This window comes from Cyrtonyx montezumae, unplaced genomic scaffold, assembly GCF_038088225.1.
Source record: "Cyrtonyx montezumae isolate F1298 unplaced genomic scaffold, pur_monq_1.0 scaffold_7, whole genome shotgun sequence".
Lineage (NCBI taxonomy): Eukaryota > Metazoa > Chordata > Aves > Galliformes > Odontophoridae > Cyrtonyx > Cyrtonyx montezumae.
Window position 1 is genome coordinate 2,217,262 of NW_027072078.1, and position 20,164 is coordinate 2,237,425.

The 20,164-nt window shown below is 42.5% G+C and overlaps 1 protein-coding gene across 4 annotated transcripts in view; it reads left to right on the forward strand.

Annotated features, from left to right (window-relative positions):
- Window positions 1-20,164, forward strand: part of AGAP1 (ArfGAP with GTPase domain, ankyrin repeat and PH domain 1) — a 236,199-nt gene that overhangs the window by 87,732 nt on the left and 128,303 nt on the right. For all 4 annotated transcript variants that reach the window (XM_065750749.1, XM_065750750.1, XM_065750751.1 and 1 more), the window contains 3 exons: window positions 5,694-5,821; window positions 14,102-14,257; window positions 19,207-19,299. In XM_065750749.1, the coding sequence (XP_065606821.1) occupies window positions 5,694-5,821; window positions 14,102-14,257; window positions 19,207-19,299 (377 nt within the window). The remainder of the gene's footprint in view (window positions 1-5,693; window positions 5,822-14,101; window positions 14,258-19,206; window positions 19,300-20,164) is intronic.

Below are 20,164 nucleotides of genomic sequence, written 5' to 3' on the forward strand. Positions count from 1 at the left end.
TACTCAGTAAATAACTTGTGTAATTGCTATCACAAATGGAACCGTTGTTTCTTCATTACAGCTCGTGCATGGTGTGCTGAGCTCTCCTTTTAAAAGAAGTATAAAAGTTACCTAGTCCATAAATTGAATGACTTTAAAATAACAGGCCCAATGGCTTTATAAGTGGATGCTTACATTCCTGCTTCCCATTGAAAAGCATTTGTGGTTAGTGCTTGCTCTTGCAGCTATTACTGCTGTCCTGCAACACACGATTGTGGAATCAGTTTATTTTTATTGAAGGCAGTTATTGCAAACATGGAATATTAAGCTAAAACACAGTGCTCTCAATAGATAAGCTGCTAGGTAACTTAACTTCCCACAGCCTGCTTTTCTCAAGCAGAGCTTTTCATGTGAAACAAGCCAGCTGTCGTTGGCAGGACTTGTTGACAGAAGCAGATTATTTTTGCTCATCTGATGAAATGTGGTTTTGTTGATGTATATTGGTTACAACAGTGTATTGGGCTGATGTGGCGAGGCTTTGGTAGCAGGGTGAAACCAGTGAGAGTAGCTGTGCATCTCTTACAAATGGTCAGCAGGTGATGTGAACTGAGCAGTGTCCATGCCAAGGCATTGTGGTGTGCCATTCCAAGTGATCCATGAAAGTGGGCTTGCGGGGGGGAGGGGGGGATTGCATTGAGATGGAGGTAATCTTTATGTAAACTTGTTTTTTCCCACTAGTTTTAAAAACAAAGCATTCGGTGATTTTTTTTTTGCCCCTTCTGTTGTTTTTCAGTCATCCGTGAGCATTCCACCTTCAGTGGAAAACTAGATTTCCTGTAAAGAGAACAAAATTTAGTGCGTGCCCTTTGCGTTGTCCAGGTTTTAACTGAGTCCAGTGTTTTCTCTTACTCAGACACAGCGAAAAATAAATAGTCTTGGATGCGATTTGATGGGAAACCAATTTTTATTTAAATTTGTGGTAATTTGAGAAGGCTGTTTTCATCTCCTTTAAAGCCACGCTGCTCTCTTAGCAGTAATAAATGGGAAGTATCACCAAATTTCAGAGGGATTGTATGCCCTTTCATTACTTGGAGTGTTCCTTAGTGAAAAGCAGTGTAAAAGGCGCAGCGGTAACTCTATTCATTGCCTTTGGGGGAAGGAGAGCAGTGATGAAGTTGTTGGTCACTCTGGACGTTTTCCAGGGCCTGCCTTAAAAACGGGGAAAGTATTTCTCAGGCAAGATGAGATTTCCCTAAATGAAGCCATTGTGCAGCACAGAGGTACCTTTGGATTTGAAGTTTGGGAAGGTGGAGCTAGATGAGGCAGCCTTACCTTGAGTGTCCAACTTCTCAGAAGGAGTGTTTTCCCCCCAGGCCTCTGACTTTCTTGTCAGAGTACAGACTTGAATGAAGCTGCGTTAATGAGATTTTAGAGACCCAGCTGCCCCTGCCAAAGCAGCCTGATGCTTCTGCACGAGAAGTTGACGTATGAACAGCCCTTTGAACCGCTGAAAGACAACTCTGTCAGATCAGTTACTCCGGCAACAGCGTTTCTAATGGTGATTAGCTCTGAAATTGCACACAATGAGGAGTTGGTTCATTATGGAGGCCTGGTTCTTGGTTTCAGGGACAGGGTTGACCTGATATCCCCACCTCGAGCGCGTTTGGACTTGGGGAAAGGCAGCCCATCTTCCTCCATACTGCTGAGTGGAGAATAGGAAAGCTTTGTTTGGCATCTGAGAAATGGGCATGGTTTTCACCGCCAACAGTTAAATGAATGCATCTGTGAAGGAACCGTGGCGGTTTGCATACAGATCTGCACAGCCACAGGCAGCATCCCAAGAGCAAGCGAATGCCACAAGGCCCCTTCCCAGCTGCTCCACCACCGAGCCTTCCTGCTTTGCTGCCCTTCCCATCCAGAGGGAATCGAGTGAGTGGGAGCTGCCTACTAATAGCAGTTTGGAAGTGGCGGGAGGTGTGAGGTTGGTTGTGGTGAGCTGGGTCAGGCGGTGAGGAAGAGACGTTCAAGTGAGGAGCTTGCTATCCCAACCTTACTCGTCTTCCAGATGAGGGATTTCACGTGCATTTGATTAATGAGATCTTAAAGCAAAATATATTTTCTCATCATTCTAGTTTGTGAAATTAAATTTGCATGTACAACAAAGAGGCATCAATCTTTTTCCCAAAGACCAAATATTTGCTAAACGTAAATTTCCCTGCTTTATAGCTCAAAATATTCTAGTCATATCCCTGTTTATTATCAGAAGAGTTCCTAATGTTGAAAATGAGTTGTATTTGCTTTATGCCTTTACATAGATGACTTTAAGTCTCTGTTAGCTTGAATGTGAAAGTAGAGAGAATGCAGTTTGTGTTTTCTTCTTGAATAGCTAAAATACTTGTCTCTTGCTTGATCATTGATACTTGCCAAGCAGATTAAGTTGACGTTCATTTGTTCTAGAAGCATAACCTTAGCAAATATATTTACACCAAATTCAGAAGCATGGAATAATCTTTTCAATGAGATGACACCTGATATCTTCAAGGCTAAAGTATTTCTGCTTTCCTTTCTTCGTTCACCTTAGAGAACTTTGCATAGCATTCTCTGGACTGATGTTCCAATTAAAAACGCTTCAATATTAATGTAAAGCTTTTGATGCTAAGCAGTCTTAAATTGACTAATGAAAGATGCTGGTTAGCTTTTATGAATGGAGCTGCTGAAGGATTGGCACGTACCACGGTTTACAACAGGTCTACCTGAAAAACAGTGACGGATGCTCGTCAGCAGAGGTCCCAGATGGCCACTCAGTTGCCTGAACTGCTTGTTGTTGCTGCTGCTGTTGGGAAGACTGTATTCATGCTGATCTAGGAAGACGTTGACAGAGATGCTCATAACTGTGGTGTGAACCTGGACTTTGGTTTAAGGATTCTTCCTAACGTACAGTAGCTAACAAGTTGTTGCTTTGAGACATAACAGAGACGTAGTAACAGAAACAGGCTCGGGGACTGAAGTGTAGCTGTTCTCTGGTGTTCTTACAATTATGGTGTATTTCTCTTCTGCTTCACGACCATTTAACTGTGTATTTTTCCTCCCTAACTACTGCGTCTGAAGATCTCAGCAGCAGGAGTTAGCAGGTCCGTGGGGTTTTCAGTGCCAGCCATTTTAAGTTTTGTGTATTTCTGGGCTTTTTTCTCTGGAATAGAAGGTGTGGAAAATGTGATTTTGCAGCAGCACTGCTGAGGAGAGATATGCTGAACCCCTTTTATTGACTTCTGATAGGCAAGATTTAGGTTTCATCTCTTCTCTCAAGGTAGCTTTAGAAAGAGCACAGTGGGTCTTTTGACAGTCCAGCGATTGCCCCGCAGATGATCAGTCACATCTTTCATATGTCGCAAACTTTGAAGGGTCACGGTACTCCTTTAGGTACTTCAGAAGCTCGAATCCCCTTAATATCCAAGGGCAAGTAGCCCTGAGCACTTGAATATTGAATGCAGTCTAATTATGGAGTGACAGCTCCATGACTGCAATGAAAGAAGCAAAAACTGCTTGGTGTCTGAAAGGAGAGCAGGTCGCCTAATGAAGGAGGGGGAGAGATGGGAAGGATCGTGCTCTGGTGGGGCTCGTTGCCAAAATGGAGGAGGAATTGGGAAGGTTTGGCAGCTCAGATGGGGAGTTGCATTAGGGGGCACGTCATCTTTCTGACAGAGGGAAAGGCTGTGAAATTTGAGGATAAGAATGGTCTCTTTTAAAATCGGTAACCCAATTTTAAGAAGATAACCTTAGATCTCTCACTGTAATTTAACTTTTTTGCAGTTCACAGGATGATTTACCCTTGGTGCTGGTCTGTTACCTTAGTACAATTTCCAGCTGCCTCGTGGGTTACCCTTCACGTTATTAGCTATATGCTAATGTACGTATTTATATGGATGACATTTTGCTTGATTACAAATCTTGCCTTGACTGTTGAGCTTGCCCTTTGTGGTCCTGTTTACAACATTTACAGTTTGAGCACTGCAGCTGAGCATCCCACCTTCCTCCTGTGCTCACCTCCTCCAAGAAGCAGGAGCTCCCCTCGACAGTCAGTGTCTGTGCAAATGGCACTGAAACGAGCTGATAAAGGTATATCTGCTTTTGTAGTGCTTCAGCTAGTGTAATCCATTTGAGTGGGTAAGTTCAGACTGCCTTGGGAATGTTTTTTGGTGAATTCCTAGAGAAGAGGATTGGGCAGGACTGCGTTAGGTCAGTTAATTTAGTGCTGCACACCACCTATATTCAGACTCGAGGAACTAAATAAATATTTTCCTTGACTAATTACCCCTCCCGTGGTGAGCAGAAGATTTTGCTGAGAAGGTAGAGCGGTTTTAATTCAGTTTTGGTCTTCATTTAGCTCTTCACAGCATGATGAAGACAAATCCCTTTGCATATTTTAAAGTCTCTGACCTTAGGTTTGCTCTCTGCATCCACTAATGTGGCTTAAAATATTTTAATATGTGACTTTCTCGAGTCAAGATCGATAAACCAATGGTTCTGAAATGACAGAGTGCTACGATATTCCTCTGTAATTTAAGCATGATTAGCTGATGAAGGTTATGATCAATATGGCAGGGGAAAATAAATTAATTGATATCATCCTTTCAGGATGATGAGGGGCCTATTGGAGGTGGAATGTAACTAATGAAGCTGCTTCTTATGTACAAGCCATTTTTTATACAATATATTCTCACTAAATCATGGCCACGCCATCATTCATTTACGTGAAAAACAGAAGCCACAGACTGGTTTGTTATTAAAATTGCATTTGAGAAGGAATTGTATGCTTACACTGCTAAACAGTATCTCTGCCTACTTTACAATGTATTGAGGAATTTACATAATTATCTTTTTATGTTCTCTGAATAATACAGATTGAGTACTGTTAGTTTAATCACAGCAAGTTTCTATGTGACTTCTTAAGTAGATGCCAGCAATCATTGCAGTTCTGCCTTGCTGACCTGGTTTGGCAGAGACAAAGCAAGTGACCGTGGCCTCTGCCACAGAGTTTCAGTGCAGTGTCTTGGTTTTTGGAGTAAGGAATAAGTCCTAGTGTGATCCAGCACGAGTTCATATGCTCAATGGAGTTTGAAAGTTGGGGTTTGCATTAATTAATCTTTTGGATGTAGAGTTAAGCTGTGCCTATGTATATACATTAATATATATATATATAAACCAGTCTGCTAACCTGTAGATGGAGATATTAATGGCAATGATTACATGGGTAATGCCTCCTAGTTTATTGCACTGGCCCATGATGATGTCTAAGATGCATGTTGATGATATAGTGATGAACTTTCCCACTAATATTCTGCTCTGTTTCGTTGCTGTGCAGCTAGTTATTTTGTGTGAATTCCTGCTAGCGTTCTCTGTAACTTGCACACCTGAATTTTCCCCTTCTGTTTCAGCATTCCTGGTTTAGTGGTGCTTATCTGGTGGGCTGGGGCAATGTCATCCACATGGAGAACAGGGTTGTTGCCTCTCTTGGAGCATATGGTAGAGAGCTAGCATCTGTCATCCTCTGTGCATGTGTTACACTCAGTTTTTGAAGCAGCCTTTAACAGTGGGAAAAATGATGCTGTACCCTGTTCTGTATTTTGTATACTCTGCATATTTTTGACTCAACGTATTTTTCAGTGTAGTCTGTAGCTTAACTGCCTGTATGTTTTGTTGTGTTTCGTTTTTAGTTGCTCAGAAGATCGTTGCGACGAGGAAGAAACAGCAGCTCTCAATTGGACCGTGCAAATCCCTGCCAAACTCTCCAAGTCACTCATCTGTGTGTTCTGCCCAGGTTTCTGCTGTACATATCAGCCAGGTACAGCTTAAAATCAGTGCTTGCCTTAAAAAGGGAGCCAGTAGGTTGCTTTTCATCCAGTGTATGTAATGTCTGTCATTGCTCGTTTTCCTGCTTGATATAGGTAGCTGGCATTTCCTGAAAGGTATCAGCAATCTGTAGTTGAAGTATTGTTAACTGTCTTGACTTTGTTTCACGTAACCACTCTGGTGGGTTACTTTGGCTTGAAACCACTTTTCATAGTGCTGATTATGCCCAGCAGCCCGCTGCTCTCAGCAGACCAGTAGCAGTTACAGTAGTAGGGTTTGCTGTATGGCTTTTTAAAATTACCTCACGATGTTTTGGGTTATTGGTCTCATAATTCCTGGTGTATCTCAATGGTTTGCACTAGAATTTTACTTTTGTTACCTCTCTGTGCAGTTGCAGTTGCCTGTCTCTGTCGATTCTTAATTGAAATGATCCCACCTATTGACACGGTGGTGTCTGTCTCTAAATACAGGGAAATGAAACAAAATGCTGCCTTTATTTATGGCAGGAAAACATGCTGGCCTTGATGCCATCGGTACGGCATTTCTGGAAGTGTTTGGATAATGACATTTTTTAGTGTGCACAGTTTTTACCCACGTACATCAATACTGACTTGTGTGTTTCCACTGTGATATCCTCCCTCAGTGTCTTTTTCTACTGACAAGTCATAGTCTGTGTATATTCAGAGTGGATAAATGCAAGCTCCATTGATCATATACAGGGCTTCCTCAGCCAGAAGAGCTGTCTTCCCATTGTGCTCTTTCACTCCTGATAGTTGGATTTATAGGGCATCTTGCTGGCCCCTCCAGTGTGTCACCAGTACTGTGACCCAGTGTCCTGATTTTCACTGAAGCAGTTGGAAACGTCTGATACCTATCAGCTCTCCTGGCAGATTTTTTAAGTCTTAATTCAGTAATACATGGAAGAGATGTCTTCTGATGTTACGTAGCATTCTTGAGCAGCCCATTTCACATTTTGTTCTGTCTATCAACCCTTCTGCACTTTAGCAAAACCACTGTAGTGAAGAATTACTCTATCTTTGTGGGAGAGGATTGCTTTCTCTCATTTGACGTATCAGTGTCTTTTAGAAGCACTCTTTAAATTTATACCCCCAGATGAAGGTTCTGGATCTCCAGATCTCATTTTGTACCCTAATAGAAGCCACCACCACCGAGTTAACTCTGTAGGTGCAGGTGCTAGTTTAGCTTAGAGTTCTTTGCCATACTCAACCCAAGTACCAGCCTCAGATTGTGACCCTCACTTCTGCTAATTATGGCAGAATAGGATATTGAAATTCGGATCCCTCTTTCTGTAACAGGTGCTAAGGTAAGTGTGACTCTTCTGAAGAACTCTAGCACCTCATGGTGATACAGTAAAGTTCCTCATGTGGAAGGAATTCTTTGGGTTCTTGATGTAAATGACATTCAGCCACTTTCTGACCAGGTCACTTCCATTAGCACTTGGAAGCAGCCCACTGTAAAATGTTTTTCTCCTAATCAAACTCCTCCAGACAGTTCTACAAGCTCATACTTTTAGACCAAGATGAGTTATGCTGCTTGTATAGATTATCTTTGGTACTGAGACTCGCCGTATTCAGTGGTTATATTTGAATGGCAGTTTCCAGTAGTGATCTTATTCTTGGATCTGATGAAGACCTCTTTTACTCTGTTGATTATTGTGTAGTTTTCCAAGATATCCTACAGAGGATAGGTGATGCTTTACACAACCCAATTTTAGCCAAATACACCTCTGTTCTGCATTTTCTTACAGCAGCTGTGGTTGACCTTCTTGTTGGTAAAGCTTGTCTGATTAAGAACATCAAATATCTCTGTTCTTAGCAGTTTCCTACTCAAGGACAGTTTGGACAATAGCAGCAAATACCAAATTCTAGACAGATGTTTCGCATACAGAGCAAATTTCTTGCCAGCAATAAGAACTGTTTGGGAAAATCAAGGTGCCTTCTGTGGTAAGGATCTGTGACATCTATTCTTATAATCTTGAGATAATGTTCTTTACCACATTTGTTGGCTGACATAAGTAGTTGACAGAAGTAATTGCAACTGTGACCAAAGATGCCTGTCTCCTGAGATTGATGTCATGTTATAAACCTGCTTCATGTCTCGCTGCCTTCATGCAGCACATAATGGCAGTAGGACCTTGTTTAGGGTGAGTTCCTATCCTAGACTTAAAAGCACATTACACAGTTCCAAATATAAGATGATCTTGGGGAGAATTTACCATCTCAGACCTTGACGAGGATATTGACTAGTGTACTTTAGCACATCTCTTTGGACATGACAATGTTTCAGTGAGGTTTCCCACCATCAGTCAGAAATGCTGTCTTTGGACTGAAGTGTTTTGTTATTCAATCAAATGACATTCAAATCAAGAAGAGACTATTCTGCATAGTCAGTTTTTCTTTCTCTTTCTTTCTTTCACATCACTGCAGAGGAAAAACTAAGAAGTGAAGAATGTGTTTAGTACCATTGCAGCATGCATCATAATGATTTCTGTGTACGAGGTTAATTTTAAGTAATCTCTAATGTTCATTTAAATAAACGTTTATATTTAATTTAAAATAAAATTTAAAATAAACGTTTTATATATATATATTTGTAAGTACATATATTCCCCTTCATTCACATGCACAGTCCACATGTATAAGGAGGGGTGCCCTGCAGGATTAAATCATTACATTTCAGTTCATCTCTTGGTGCACTTCTTTCCTTAGTCCCTTCAAGACTGTGTTAATATTCCCATTAGTTTTTGTACAGTCTGTTTTTACCTCTTCCTTTCTAAAGTCACTTTAAATTTAAAGTTCAGGCTTGATCTTTTAGTTCATAGAACTGCAGTATTGAAGCCAATTGTCACGTTTTGTTGATTAAAAATTATTAGTAGTTTCACCAGTGACTCTTTTTGGATGTGCCAGCTTACTTCAGCCAAGTTGTCTTAAGTTCTCTTGGCACTCAGTCTTGAGATCTGTCATTCTGATAGATCTGACAGGACAAATTTCATCTTTCCTCTACCTTTTCATTACCAGAAAAGGCAAAAGCTCCTTAGATTAACAATTTCTGATATGTCCCAAAGGACGAGGTTAAATTGTGTTGTTTTCCCATATTTGGTCTTACTGTGAAGGGCTGGATGTACTGAAGTCTCAGCCTCATTCATCTGGGTGTAGTTTTGAAATGCAGTGTAAAATTTGTACTCCATGGCAACACAATCAAAGCTTTCTGGCTGTTGCTGAGGCAGGGACTAAACAGTTTCATCTTCAGTCCATCTTTGGATGTGTGCCTGCATATGACCAAAATCCCTTGAATAAATTGGACTCCTACCTATAGTGTTGTCAGATGAAAGACAGAGATAATGGGATGTTCAAGAACGACACTGTACACAAGCCAGCAGAGGAAAAATGTCCTGACTAGAGATTTTTCCATGATGCTCCTGTAGTTCTGCAGAAATGCACTTTTCCTTCCTTTCCCCAAGAACAGAAGGTGCAGAAATCGAATGCGTTCTGTTACAGAGTATGTAATCTCTGCTTTTGATCGAGGTTTGCTTTATTCTGACTGCTCCTGGGCTCCCTGAAGCTCTGGCAATCTCGTCTGTTTTAGATGTAGTACCTGTTGCCTTCGTTTTCTCCTCAAGCAGTGGTTAGGGATGGCTTTTCTTGGTGGGTGTCCTGTTATATCTAGAGAGCAGAAAAACACCGATTCCATTCTTTTTGGGTGACTTGATAAGAAGAAAAAGTTCAACTTTTTTTCTTCCTATGCTGTCATTTATTGGGTTCGCCTGGCATTTTTACTGTATGCTTTAAGACCTACTTGGCACTACCAGTTATAAGGTGAATATTTTTCTTTGTGTAGTTGGCTGGTTAGGAACATGCCCCTGGCAAATGCAAAGATAAGTCCAACCTTCTGCTAATGCAAGTCACAGCTCGGCTCCTGGCCTGCAAGGTAAACTCACTGGTTTGTTTACTGGTGGTGCTGAAATGCATTTGTGAAAGTGTGTGACATGGAGTGGTTTAACCCTTTTTCAGCACAGAACTGTGGACAGCGGTCCATTCCTTTTTAATAAGGTATCAACAGGAGTCTCATGACAGGCTTTAAAAGCCTTGCAGTCCCTATTGGCAGTGCTTACCTTTGAGGTAACTGCTTTGAACTGACAAAATTGGACTCATTGATATCAGAGGGAGATTCCTCTGAGCTGCTTTTGTCTTGGAATCTGTTAAATTTGGCCTTGTTGCCTTGACCTTGAGTTTCTTAAAGCACTGGTCCACGTGGCAATGAAGATTGATGTGTTGTAGATGATAGAGTTAGTTATTCTATAAATGGAGTATTGGCCATTCGTGCAAGATGTATTCTGGAAGTAACATATCCCTGAAATGAAAAGACTTTCAGGCTCTTCTGCAACAACATGTACAAGTTCATTGGCCATCATCAGGCTGTGTGTTTGCCTAGCAGGTAAAACAGATCGTGTTGCACTGTGTACATCCAAGAGCCTGGCACGTTTGAGAGTGGACGTGCTGCCTTGCTACGGGCAGAAAAGTAAATCCATGAGCCAAGATAGCCAAATGGATGATAAATGCTTCTACTGAGGATAATAGTTTCTCTACCTAGGTCCATTTGATTGACCAAGACTGTGGTTAAAGCAGCAATGCAGAGAAATGTCCCTTGATCGCTCAGGGTGTCTCTGTGTCTTGAGAACAGCTCATTGAAAGGAAAATGTTAAGGTGTGCAACAGCCCAAAATGTATTACAGCATCCTCGCTGTGCTTAGGACAGAAATCTTTGCTGTGGTGTTTGATTTCTGTGCCAAGCTTCTGCTGAGGAAGAGTGGGAGAGCGGTGTGGTGCAGCTGAGCTGCCCATGGGTGTGAAGCCACTGTGCTCAGCTGGGGCACCCGTGGGGTTTGAGACAAAGGTATGGTGACTGGGAGAGGTAATGGGGCAAAACCTGGACTGAATGTTGCCAGATGTTGTAGCAGTTGTGGGGGACGTGAGGCAGTGTCATGCGGTGAAGGGACAAGTGGAGTGTAAGGTGTTCTCCTTTGTTGGCACTGGGTTGATGTTATACTGATTTCTTTGGTGTGGAGAATTACCTTCGTTGGTGGAAGGGAAGTTTGTGAAGATTGTCTCGTTAACGTGATGAAATATGTATTTTAATGATGTTTATCAAATATATTTCTCACAGAGGTAAGGTACTGGGTTTAGACACTGAGGTTTTGGTAGCTGGGATGGCAGAGCCTAGCGTGGCTCTGGGGTGGATCACAGCCAGCTCCAGCTGCCCTAGAAGGGACCTGCTGCTGGCCAGAGCTGGGCTGTGTGTGATGCTGGGTGCACTTCTGAGACAGCCGATTTAGGGAAGGAAAAAGTGCTTTGTAACAGCAGCTGGAAGAAAGGAGTGGGAAATGTGAGAGAAGCAGCCCTGCAGGCACTGAGGTGAGTGCAGGAGGTGCTCCAGGCATGCAGCAGCAATTCCCTGCAGCCCAGGAGAGGCCCGTGCTGAGTCTGTTTTGCTCATGACAGCAATGGGTGAGGGATCCTCCCTGTCCTTAGCTCAACCTGTAAGCCTTTTTCATTGTATTCCCCCCCCATTCTTTTGAGGACAGTAGGAGTAAGAGCATGGTATAGTGTTGATGAGCTGCTCTATTAAACCACTATAGTGATCTCCTTTAGTTAACAGGAAGGTGGAGATGCATAATGATCAAGTTTTCAATATTATGACAGAGCATAACTACATCCCTTTGTTTTCAAGAATTTGTGGTTCACATCCTGTCGTCAGTGTAGAATATGAGAGTCCTTCCTTCATACTGTCTAGTGTCCCTTTTGTATAAGAGTCTTCTATAGTCTTGAGGCATAAGCTTAATGTGATCCTTTCTTTTCCACTATCTTCATCACTTGTTGTCTTCTTTTTCCTCTCTTCTGCTGAGCTTTTCAGCTGCATGGTTCTGATCTTAGCACCTTCCGTTCCTGTTATTTGTCACTTGTTTCAATTTCCTTATTTTCCCTCCTCAGTTTGGTTCTGTCACAGCTGAGTGGACTGTAAGGTCCTCACCACTATGGTCCAAAAGCTGTTCCTTGAGACCTGTTTCAGCATCTTTGGTCTCCTTTTCTAAGTGTTTCATAGTTGCTGAGTTTTTAGATGTTCTCCTTGTAGATCTTCCTTTGTCTGGCACAGCCCTTCCTGTGTTTCTTTGGAGGGATAATCTCTGACTTTGTACACAGATGTGTTGTGTGTTTTCCTGCAGGTTATTTACTGTCTTGTCCATTTGACCTTTTACTTGCTGTCTCAACAAGATACCTTAGAGAAAGGAGAGAAAAGAAAGTGAATGTGGGGTAAATTGAGGCCAATTCTTCCCAAGTAGTTGCTGTTAGGACACTAAAAATGATAATTCCAGCTCTTAATCTTCTGTCAGCTTTGTTTCATTCACTTGGTCCACCTCCAAATTCTGCTTGCTTGAACGTACCTTGAAAACATTGTAGGAAGACCTCAGTCAGATCCTCTTACTTCAGTACCCCTACCTCTGGCTTCCTGACAGCAGCCTTTCTCTAGCTCAGTCAGAAGGAAGGGAAGGTGACATTTCATCTCCTTACCTTAAGGGGAAAAAGGGACAATTTCTCCACCAAAACGTTTGTTTCATGAATTGTAATTCCTAACCTGTCACGCAGATTATGAGGAACGCGTTTGCATGTAGGGACTTTTGGAAGTGATGCTTGTGGATTTGTTGCTGAGTTGGTTGACCCTTTAGTGCAAGCATGAGTTTCTGGACTCATGCCTCTGTTTTTACCTTTCTCTTCTTGAACTTAAAAAGAAAAAAAAAAAGAAGGAATTAAACACCAAATACTTGAAATTGCTGAAAGGAGCGTTAAGTGGATGATGCAAGGAAGAATTGTCTCCTGCTTGGTTCTCCTTCAGGAGTTATCCTTTCTTCTTGAGGTCCTGATCCTCACACTGACCTCAGGGCTGTGTTATGAGAAGTGCTGTCGTACTGCTGCTGCTCCCCAGGCAGAGATGGCAGCTCCTTGCATCACTAGTGAAGGGCACTGCTGAAGAGGAAGCTCTGGACTGCTTTCTTTTCCTGTGAAGCAGCTTTAACTGGTCGATTCCTAGCTGCAGCAATTAAAATGAGTTGCCTCATGTTAAGTGCCATGAGAAAAATCCTTCTCCTTAGGCATTCCGTGAGTACCTCGGAGGTAAAAACCTTCTCACTTCTCATAGGAAACTCAATAACTTCAAAGATATCCTTCTAGTTTCTCGTGAGCGTCTCAGACCGTTTCCCCTCCCATAAGTTACCTTGGAGTTGTTGTCCAGATCCTCTGCATGCTGCTGCTCTCCCATTGAGCTTTCCTCCAAAGGCAGTGGAATTTTCCATCTTTATTTTGCCTCAGTTCCCATTCAGCATGCATAGGATGCACGTGTTCCTGACAGGAAGAAAACTGTACTTCGTAGATCATCTCTGCATCCTTTTTAATGGCGTTTTTAATACTCGTTTGTTATGTCTAAGAAAAAAATCAAAACATTAATCACATTTTTGGTACTTTTCCAGTCTGTTTTCCTTGCTTTTCTGCTATTAGTCACTTGTGGCATCAGTTCATTAATTGTTCTGTAGGCTTACTGAGTGCCTGCTTAATTCCTTGGGAGACTGTGATGTAACTTTACGTTTGGGCTGCTTTGATTAAAATTGGAATGTCTTTAAAGCTCTGTATCCCTGTGCCAACGGTTTTCATGGCTTCAGCAAATGTCTTAAGAGCTACCTGTTACTACAGGAACCATTTTACAGCCTCGGTGGGTTGTTTTTTTTTTTCCATTTTCTTGATTAGCTCTCAGTGGACGGATGATTGCAGACTAGGATTAAGTCCAGCTACGCACTTCTGTTGCCCTAGATATTTTTTCTAGGTTTGAGGCAGAATTTGGCCTACCAATCCTTGAAGCAGAAAAACAGAATAAACTCTACAGCCTTTCCCCAGTGTTTGGCTTATTCTCACGCTAATAAAAACAAATGAGATAGTTGATACCCAGCTAAGGGGTATACTGTGTAGAATGACAATGTGCCTGCCACATCAACAGAAAAATCTAGGTTTTGAAAAATAAAGGCATAAAAAAAAATGCTGAAAGCCTTGCCATGGAAATGTATGGAAAAGTGGCAGTAGGGCAGGCCTGCTGTGCTTCTGAGCTTAGGCTGCTATTGTCAGGTGCCAGGACTAAGTAAGATGCAGCTGTGGATTGCAATTTCTTGAAAGCAGTGTACCGCTGTTTAAAACTAACTTTAATCCTTGCAGACCAGTAATGGAGGAGGGAGTTTAAGTGATTATTCCTCCTCTGTCCCATCAACTCCAAGCACCAGCCAGAAGGAGCTACGGATTGATGTTCCTCCCACTGCCAACACACCAACTCCTGTCCGTAAACAGTCCAAGCGCCGGTCCAACCTCTTCACGGTGAGTGAGCCAAGGAAGAGACTGTTGCTGTGTTTCTAGTAGTGCTCTGTGATGGTGGCCTGAACTTCAACCCGGTTGAGTTGAGCTGGTCTAATCCAGACAGGAGTGGTGAGGAGGATCTGTAGGCTTGAAAACAACAGCGCTTTAGAATGACAATTGGGCTTTTCTCTTTGAGGATGTAAAACGGAGGCTGAAGTGGTGAAGTTACCATGCTGGGAATACCAGCGGATGAATCCTGGAGCCTTTGTGTGACTTTGACTCTTAAGATCTGCCTAGGTTCCCACTTTCAGAGTCAGAGGAGAAAGCTGTCACTCACTGCTTTTAGTTTGTCATATAGGGACCAGGACAGAAAACTGTCCATCACTGCTTTTAGTTTGTCATATAGGGACCAGGCTCCATAGATCAGACTGGCAAGCTTAACCAAGTTCCAATACGTTTTGAGCATTAAAAGGGAAAAAGCAATGCAATACAACCCCTGTAAGGGCAGTTTTAACAGAAACAGTAAAAACATTTTTTTTTCCTTTTACTCAAACAAGCTGGCAGCACCCGAAAAGTTTACAAATATTCCAGAAGAACTGGCAGTACGCCCGGACTTCAAGGTCGTGTTTTGCCGTACAGGACCTGCAGTACAGATAAGCTTCCGAACAAGAGACAGAGATTCACTCTAAAAGTATGTCTCTGTCCGGCTAAGGCAGCTAGTCGAGCCCCACGTTGGGCGCCAAAATTGTCACGGTTTGCAGGACAGTTTGACCCGGTACCGTGACAATTGAGGCAGGGGACCCACGGGCCCACACCCCGGGGAAGGGGAAGGGGGAAAAGGGAAAAGGAGAAGGGAGATGGGCCTAGGAACAAAACAGCGGCAACGATCTGAGGAGGAAAGCTATTTTACTAAATAGATATCAGAAAGGAAAAATAACACAATATAATATAATATAATTGGAATTGAGGCAAATGAATCAAATAAAATGAGCGAGAGAGAGAGTGTCCGATAAACCGAAGGCCTGTGATCCTTTAGTTACTTCTGTCTCAATTGGCTTTCCCAGAGTTAAAAATTACGATGGAGGTGAAAATGACGTTACATTTTCTTCCTTCCTAGAATATCTGGGTTTTGCTTCATAGAGAGACAAAAAAAATGGAAATTTAAGAAAAAAACCCAAAACACTTCAACTGGTCCACTGTGATTGATCTTTGCTATGCACAAGTGCTTTGGGAAACAAGAATGGAGCTTTGAGTGATGATTTCCTTATTTTAGCAGCCCTGCTGAAAGCTTTGGGCTTGTACTGTGTGTGTAATTGTGGCTTTGTAATCCGTGTGTTGCCGCTTCTAACCATGCTTTCTAACAAACACAGAATTGAAGTGATGAATTTTTGCTCAGGTGGTTTTAATCCTCCTGCTGAGAACTCGTCATGTTTTGACACTGAGGTTTAACAGCAATTGCGTGTGCATTTCCCTGCTGCTCTCAGGACTGGTGCTGAGGAGCACTCGTGAGTTATTAACTCCACTAGATGTCAGTGTCATCCTAGGAACGGAGAGCAGAGCCATAAATCTGGGAGCAGAGCCGAGACCACCAGAGCTCTGTCGGGAGCGTGTGCCGACCATTTCCTGCCTCAAGTGTGCTGAGAGGGCTGTTCAGATGCTGTTGACATTTGGAAAACTGTGGGTGATTTATATTGGAGTAGGTGTAAATTTGAGAAAGCGAGCGAGGGGAAACATACGCATCTGCAGTCGAGGAAGAGGTCTGAGAGGAATGTGAAATCAGCTGCGTGTGTTGCAGGCAGGTCTGTAGTCACTAATAGCATAGGGAGAACCGTCTTTCCTAACACCAGAGGATGTTGGTAGTCATCTTAATGCCAAATAACTTGGGAAAAATTGGGGAAAAATCAAGTGCCGTGGGGAAGAAAATAATGTCCTTTCAGAATTAGGTTGGTCTTTTATGGTCTGCTCATAGTGAATATGGCACAATCCCTGTCCTGAAGTTTGCTGACCCTGCTCACGGCGCAGCTCTCGTGCCACGTCAGCCTTGTTGTAAGCTGGAATTACCAAACCAAACAAATAGGTGAGCTGTCTGTAAATAGATAGATGTCCTGTCTAGCTGAGAGCAAAACGTGATGCTGAAAATACTTCGGTGAGCTGTGTTCAGTTTGCTGTGCTTGTTTCGTAGGCTGTTGCTTGTCATTAGAATCATTTGCATTTGTGCAATTGCAAACTGACCCTTGTTACGTGGTTCAGGTAATAGATTTAGTTTCTTCCATGAGGATCTGTTAGCGTTGGAAGGAAATGGGGTTAAGCAGAAAGATGTGATTTTTTTTTTCCTTTAATCTCTTCCAGCTTTTGATTTGGAATAGGACTTAGAGCATTTTAAACATGTTCTTGTGGAGTCTGGTCGTTATGACTTCGTTGGATATTAATATTTTTCCGTCAAGCTTTTGTTGCAACAGTAATACCCAGTTAGGCTTTAAAATAGACCAAATAAAGCAAAAGGGTAAATGTCTTCTGTTTGTGCACAGTACAAATAGGGATAATTAAACTGCAGTGTGCAGCTCAGGTGAGGATTTGCACTTCAGCACTGCTTCTCACTACTCATCAGATTTCATGTGTGCTGAAGGAACTTCAGGGGCAGCGAGAGGCAGCTCCATTCACATAGCAGTACTTACCCATCCTACATGATTGTGGATTTGTAGTCATGACCTTTTTAAAAGTTAAATAAACCTCTATAGCTCAGTGTATTGGAGATCAGTACTGGTACTTCTTGGGAGCTCTCTGGGCTGTGGATGCAGGATTCTGGTGGCGCTCAGGTGCTGTATTTTTTTGGGTCGGTAGCAATCTCATTTCTCAGCTCTGATTTGGGAAAGGTTTAACGCTGACGTAAGGCTTCCTAAGACTTCTGGTGCAAAGGGAAAATAGGTCAAATGGCACTCGGGCAGGTTTTGAATTTTTTTTAGGTTTTTGGGACTTTCTCTGGTTTGCTATATAGAAGTTTTAAATAGAATTACTTAATGTGTAAACGCGACATCAGAGAAAACCGTAGCAAGTGTTGATCCAGTGTGGTTTATTGACTGTTTTTAATTTATGTATGACATGAAATGGATGCATTATAAATGCAAAAGCACGAGTCTCTGCCTCTGTATTTGACTTCGTGATATAAATGGTGGAGCCTGATACAGTTCTCCCCTTGAAAATTGCACGTACTCATTACCAGCAGCTAGAAAAGATTGGGCTAACATCCATCCCTAGGTTTCTCTACTTTCAGCATCTGACAGCAGTTTGCTTTTAACTATTTCCCCTCTACTCACAGCGTTCATTTCTGCTGCATTTACCTTTGTGGAAGAGATGATGAGATGATTTAAAAAATAAATAAATTAGTACGGAGCATTTAGATCGCTTCTTGGAGACAGGATCCTTTTGGAGACAAAAAGAAACATTCAAGTTGACAACTTCCCTCCCAAGGATTTGGCTACCTCCATTGAGTTCCTTTAAAATGTCACTTACGGCCGCTTTGCGCTATTGAAGCATTGTTTTGTGTTTTATTATTGGGAAGTGGCACTTTCAGATTCAGAAATCTGTCTTGAAGGAAGAGGAACAATAGTGATCTTCAACATTGGATTTCATCCCTCCCACTTGTTTTGCTTTCTTTCATTTGTTCTTTGTTTAATTCCCTGCCATGTCATTCCATTGCCCCTAACCATAGTAACTAGTGATAGCAGCCTGCTCCCGGCAGAGCCGGGAAAAGCACAGCCTCCCCGCTGGGTAAATGTGTTGCTTAGGATGCTGTTACTTGAAGCCTTCCTACGTGGGCTTTTTCCCTCCCCTCGCCCCGTAAAGCAACCGCTTGGGGCATTTTCCTCCTTCCATCCCTCCTCCTGCTGAATGGGGGAATAGGAAAGCAAGTATTAACTGGCCGCCATCCCGACGTCGCTGTCCATCAGACATCCCTTTATGCCGACAATGAAACCCGGTGTCTCGTATTGCTCTGGTTTTCATTAACTTTCATTGTGGCAGTGGACCCCGCAAACGCGTTCGTTTCATACATCACCCGCGATTTGAAAAGCACATGAAAATGTTTTCCCCTTTTTCAATATCGTGTGAGTAACGTTCCTATTGAAAAGTAATGGAGTGAAGTTGTCACTTGTCAGATCAGTTATTAAGGAGGATGACTCCGGATCTTCTTTTAACTTCTTTTTTTTTGTTGTTTTTTTAATAAAATAAGTCTGTCAAAATGATTATACTTGTGTGTTCTTCCACAGTAATCGACCACAATCTGAATGACTTCTTAAAGTTCCCGTTGAGTCACGAAGGCAGCGCTGTGAAGCTCACTCAGTAGGGCAGTTCTCTCTGGAGAAAGCCAAGTCAAGTTCTGGTTGTGGATTTAATTTTCCTTGTGTTGATATTTCTTCCCTCAGCTCAGAAAGTGTTTTTCAACCTCAGTCGTTGCCTATTCCTGACGTTCCAGAAATGTTTTTCAACCTCAGTCGCTGCCTCTTCTTGACATCCCAACTTTCTCACGGCGGAAAAGTGGGAAAAGAAGAGCTGAAAATTAGCATGATCCAGAGTTAAATCGGGATGGTCAGAGATGGTGTCGTGAAGTCATGGTTTTAAATAGCTGAAAACCTTTCTAAAAACACACCGATATTAGTTATGTTACCTATATTTAGATAGGTAGATTGATTTAAGTCTTCCTCAAGTCATGCTGAACACCTGAGCATCATTTCCCCTCATCCATTGGGTCTTCAGGCAGCAAGGCTGGAACTCTTTGAAACCCAAATCCCATTTCAAACAAGAGGAGGGCAGAATTTTAGGAATACTAATGAGGTATTCAAATTTTGGGGCTGTCGTGTGCATTTGGAGATTTTTTCCCCCTCCTCCTTTCAGTATGCTTACGTGTCAAAAATGCTTTCTCCAGTAGCTTTATAAAAACACAACAAAACCACAACTTTCTTTTCGCTCTGCAGTCTCGGAAAGGGAGCGACCCAGACAAAGAGAAGAAGGTGCTGGAGAGCAGGACGGACAGCATCGGGAGCGGCCGTGCGATCCCAATTAAGCAGGTATGCAATGCTCTTTCTGCTCTGCTCGGAGAGGCACCTCGGCTCTGCGGCGCTCCGAGGCCGGCCCCGCGCGCCAAGGTTTGTTTGATGTGCTCCAGTGATGAATGTGGAAGTCACTCACTTGACATCAATTAGGAGGGGTTCCTATGTGTATTAAAATAGGATCATTAGAATAAGAAGAGGGAAAATGTGACAACAGGCCTAATGAAGTGCAGTCTGCCGGCCTGCATATGGAGCGCGTTTCTCGGCTGCGCTGGCTTCAAAGGCTGCCTTTGTAGAGCCGGCTTTGATTGGGCCGCACTCTGCCCATTTGACGGGGGGGAAATCAGCGCGCAGCACAAGAGCCCCTTGTGATGGCAGAAATAGCCTGATGTGGCCCTAATTTGCTACCGCAGACGGACATCTGAACACAGTTTCAGGCTGGTTTGTAACAACAAGGCAATTAGTTGTGATAATCATAGCCGGTGTGTCAGCTGTGCACTCTTGTTTGTAATTTGCTAATGAAGGAATTGTAACTTTGATTAGGTTCAGTTTCATTTAGACCTTATTATATAAGAGAACATTTACAGCTGTAATGTGTGGCCTTAATTAAACTTCCTCATTACACAACAGGACTTGAATTCACGGATTTGTTTTGGTCTGTTTTACTAGCCTAGATGCACTTTCATTAGCCCGGAAACTGAATGCTAAATTGTAGCTCCGAACGCTCTTTGAAAGGCAAAAGCAATACTGGAATCTAATGCAAAGTGTTTGGGTAAATGAGATCATTTACTTTTTCAAATTAAATTAGGCTGAATTCATGCAGTTAAGAACACTGCGCTAAGCATTTGCATGGGATGCTTTGCAAATGGTTTCTGCAGTAGTG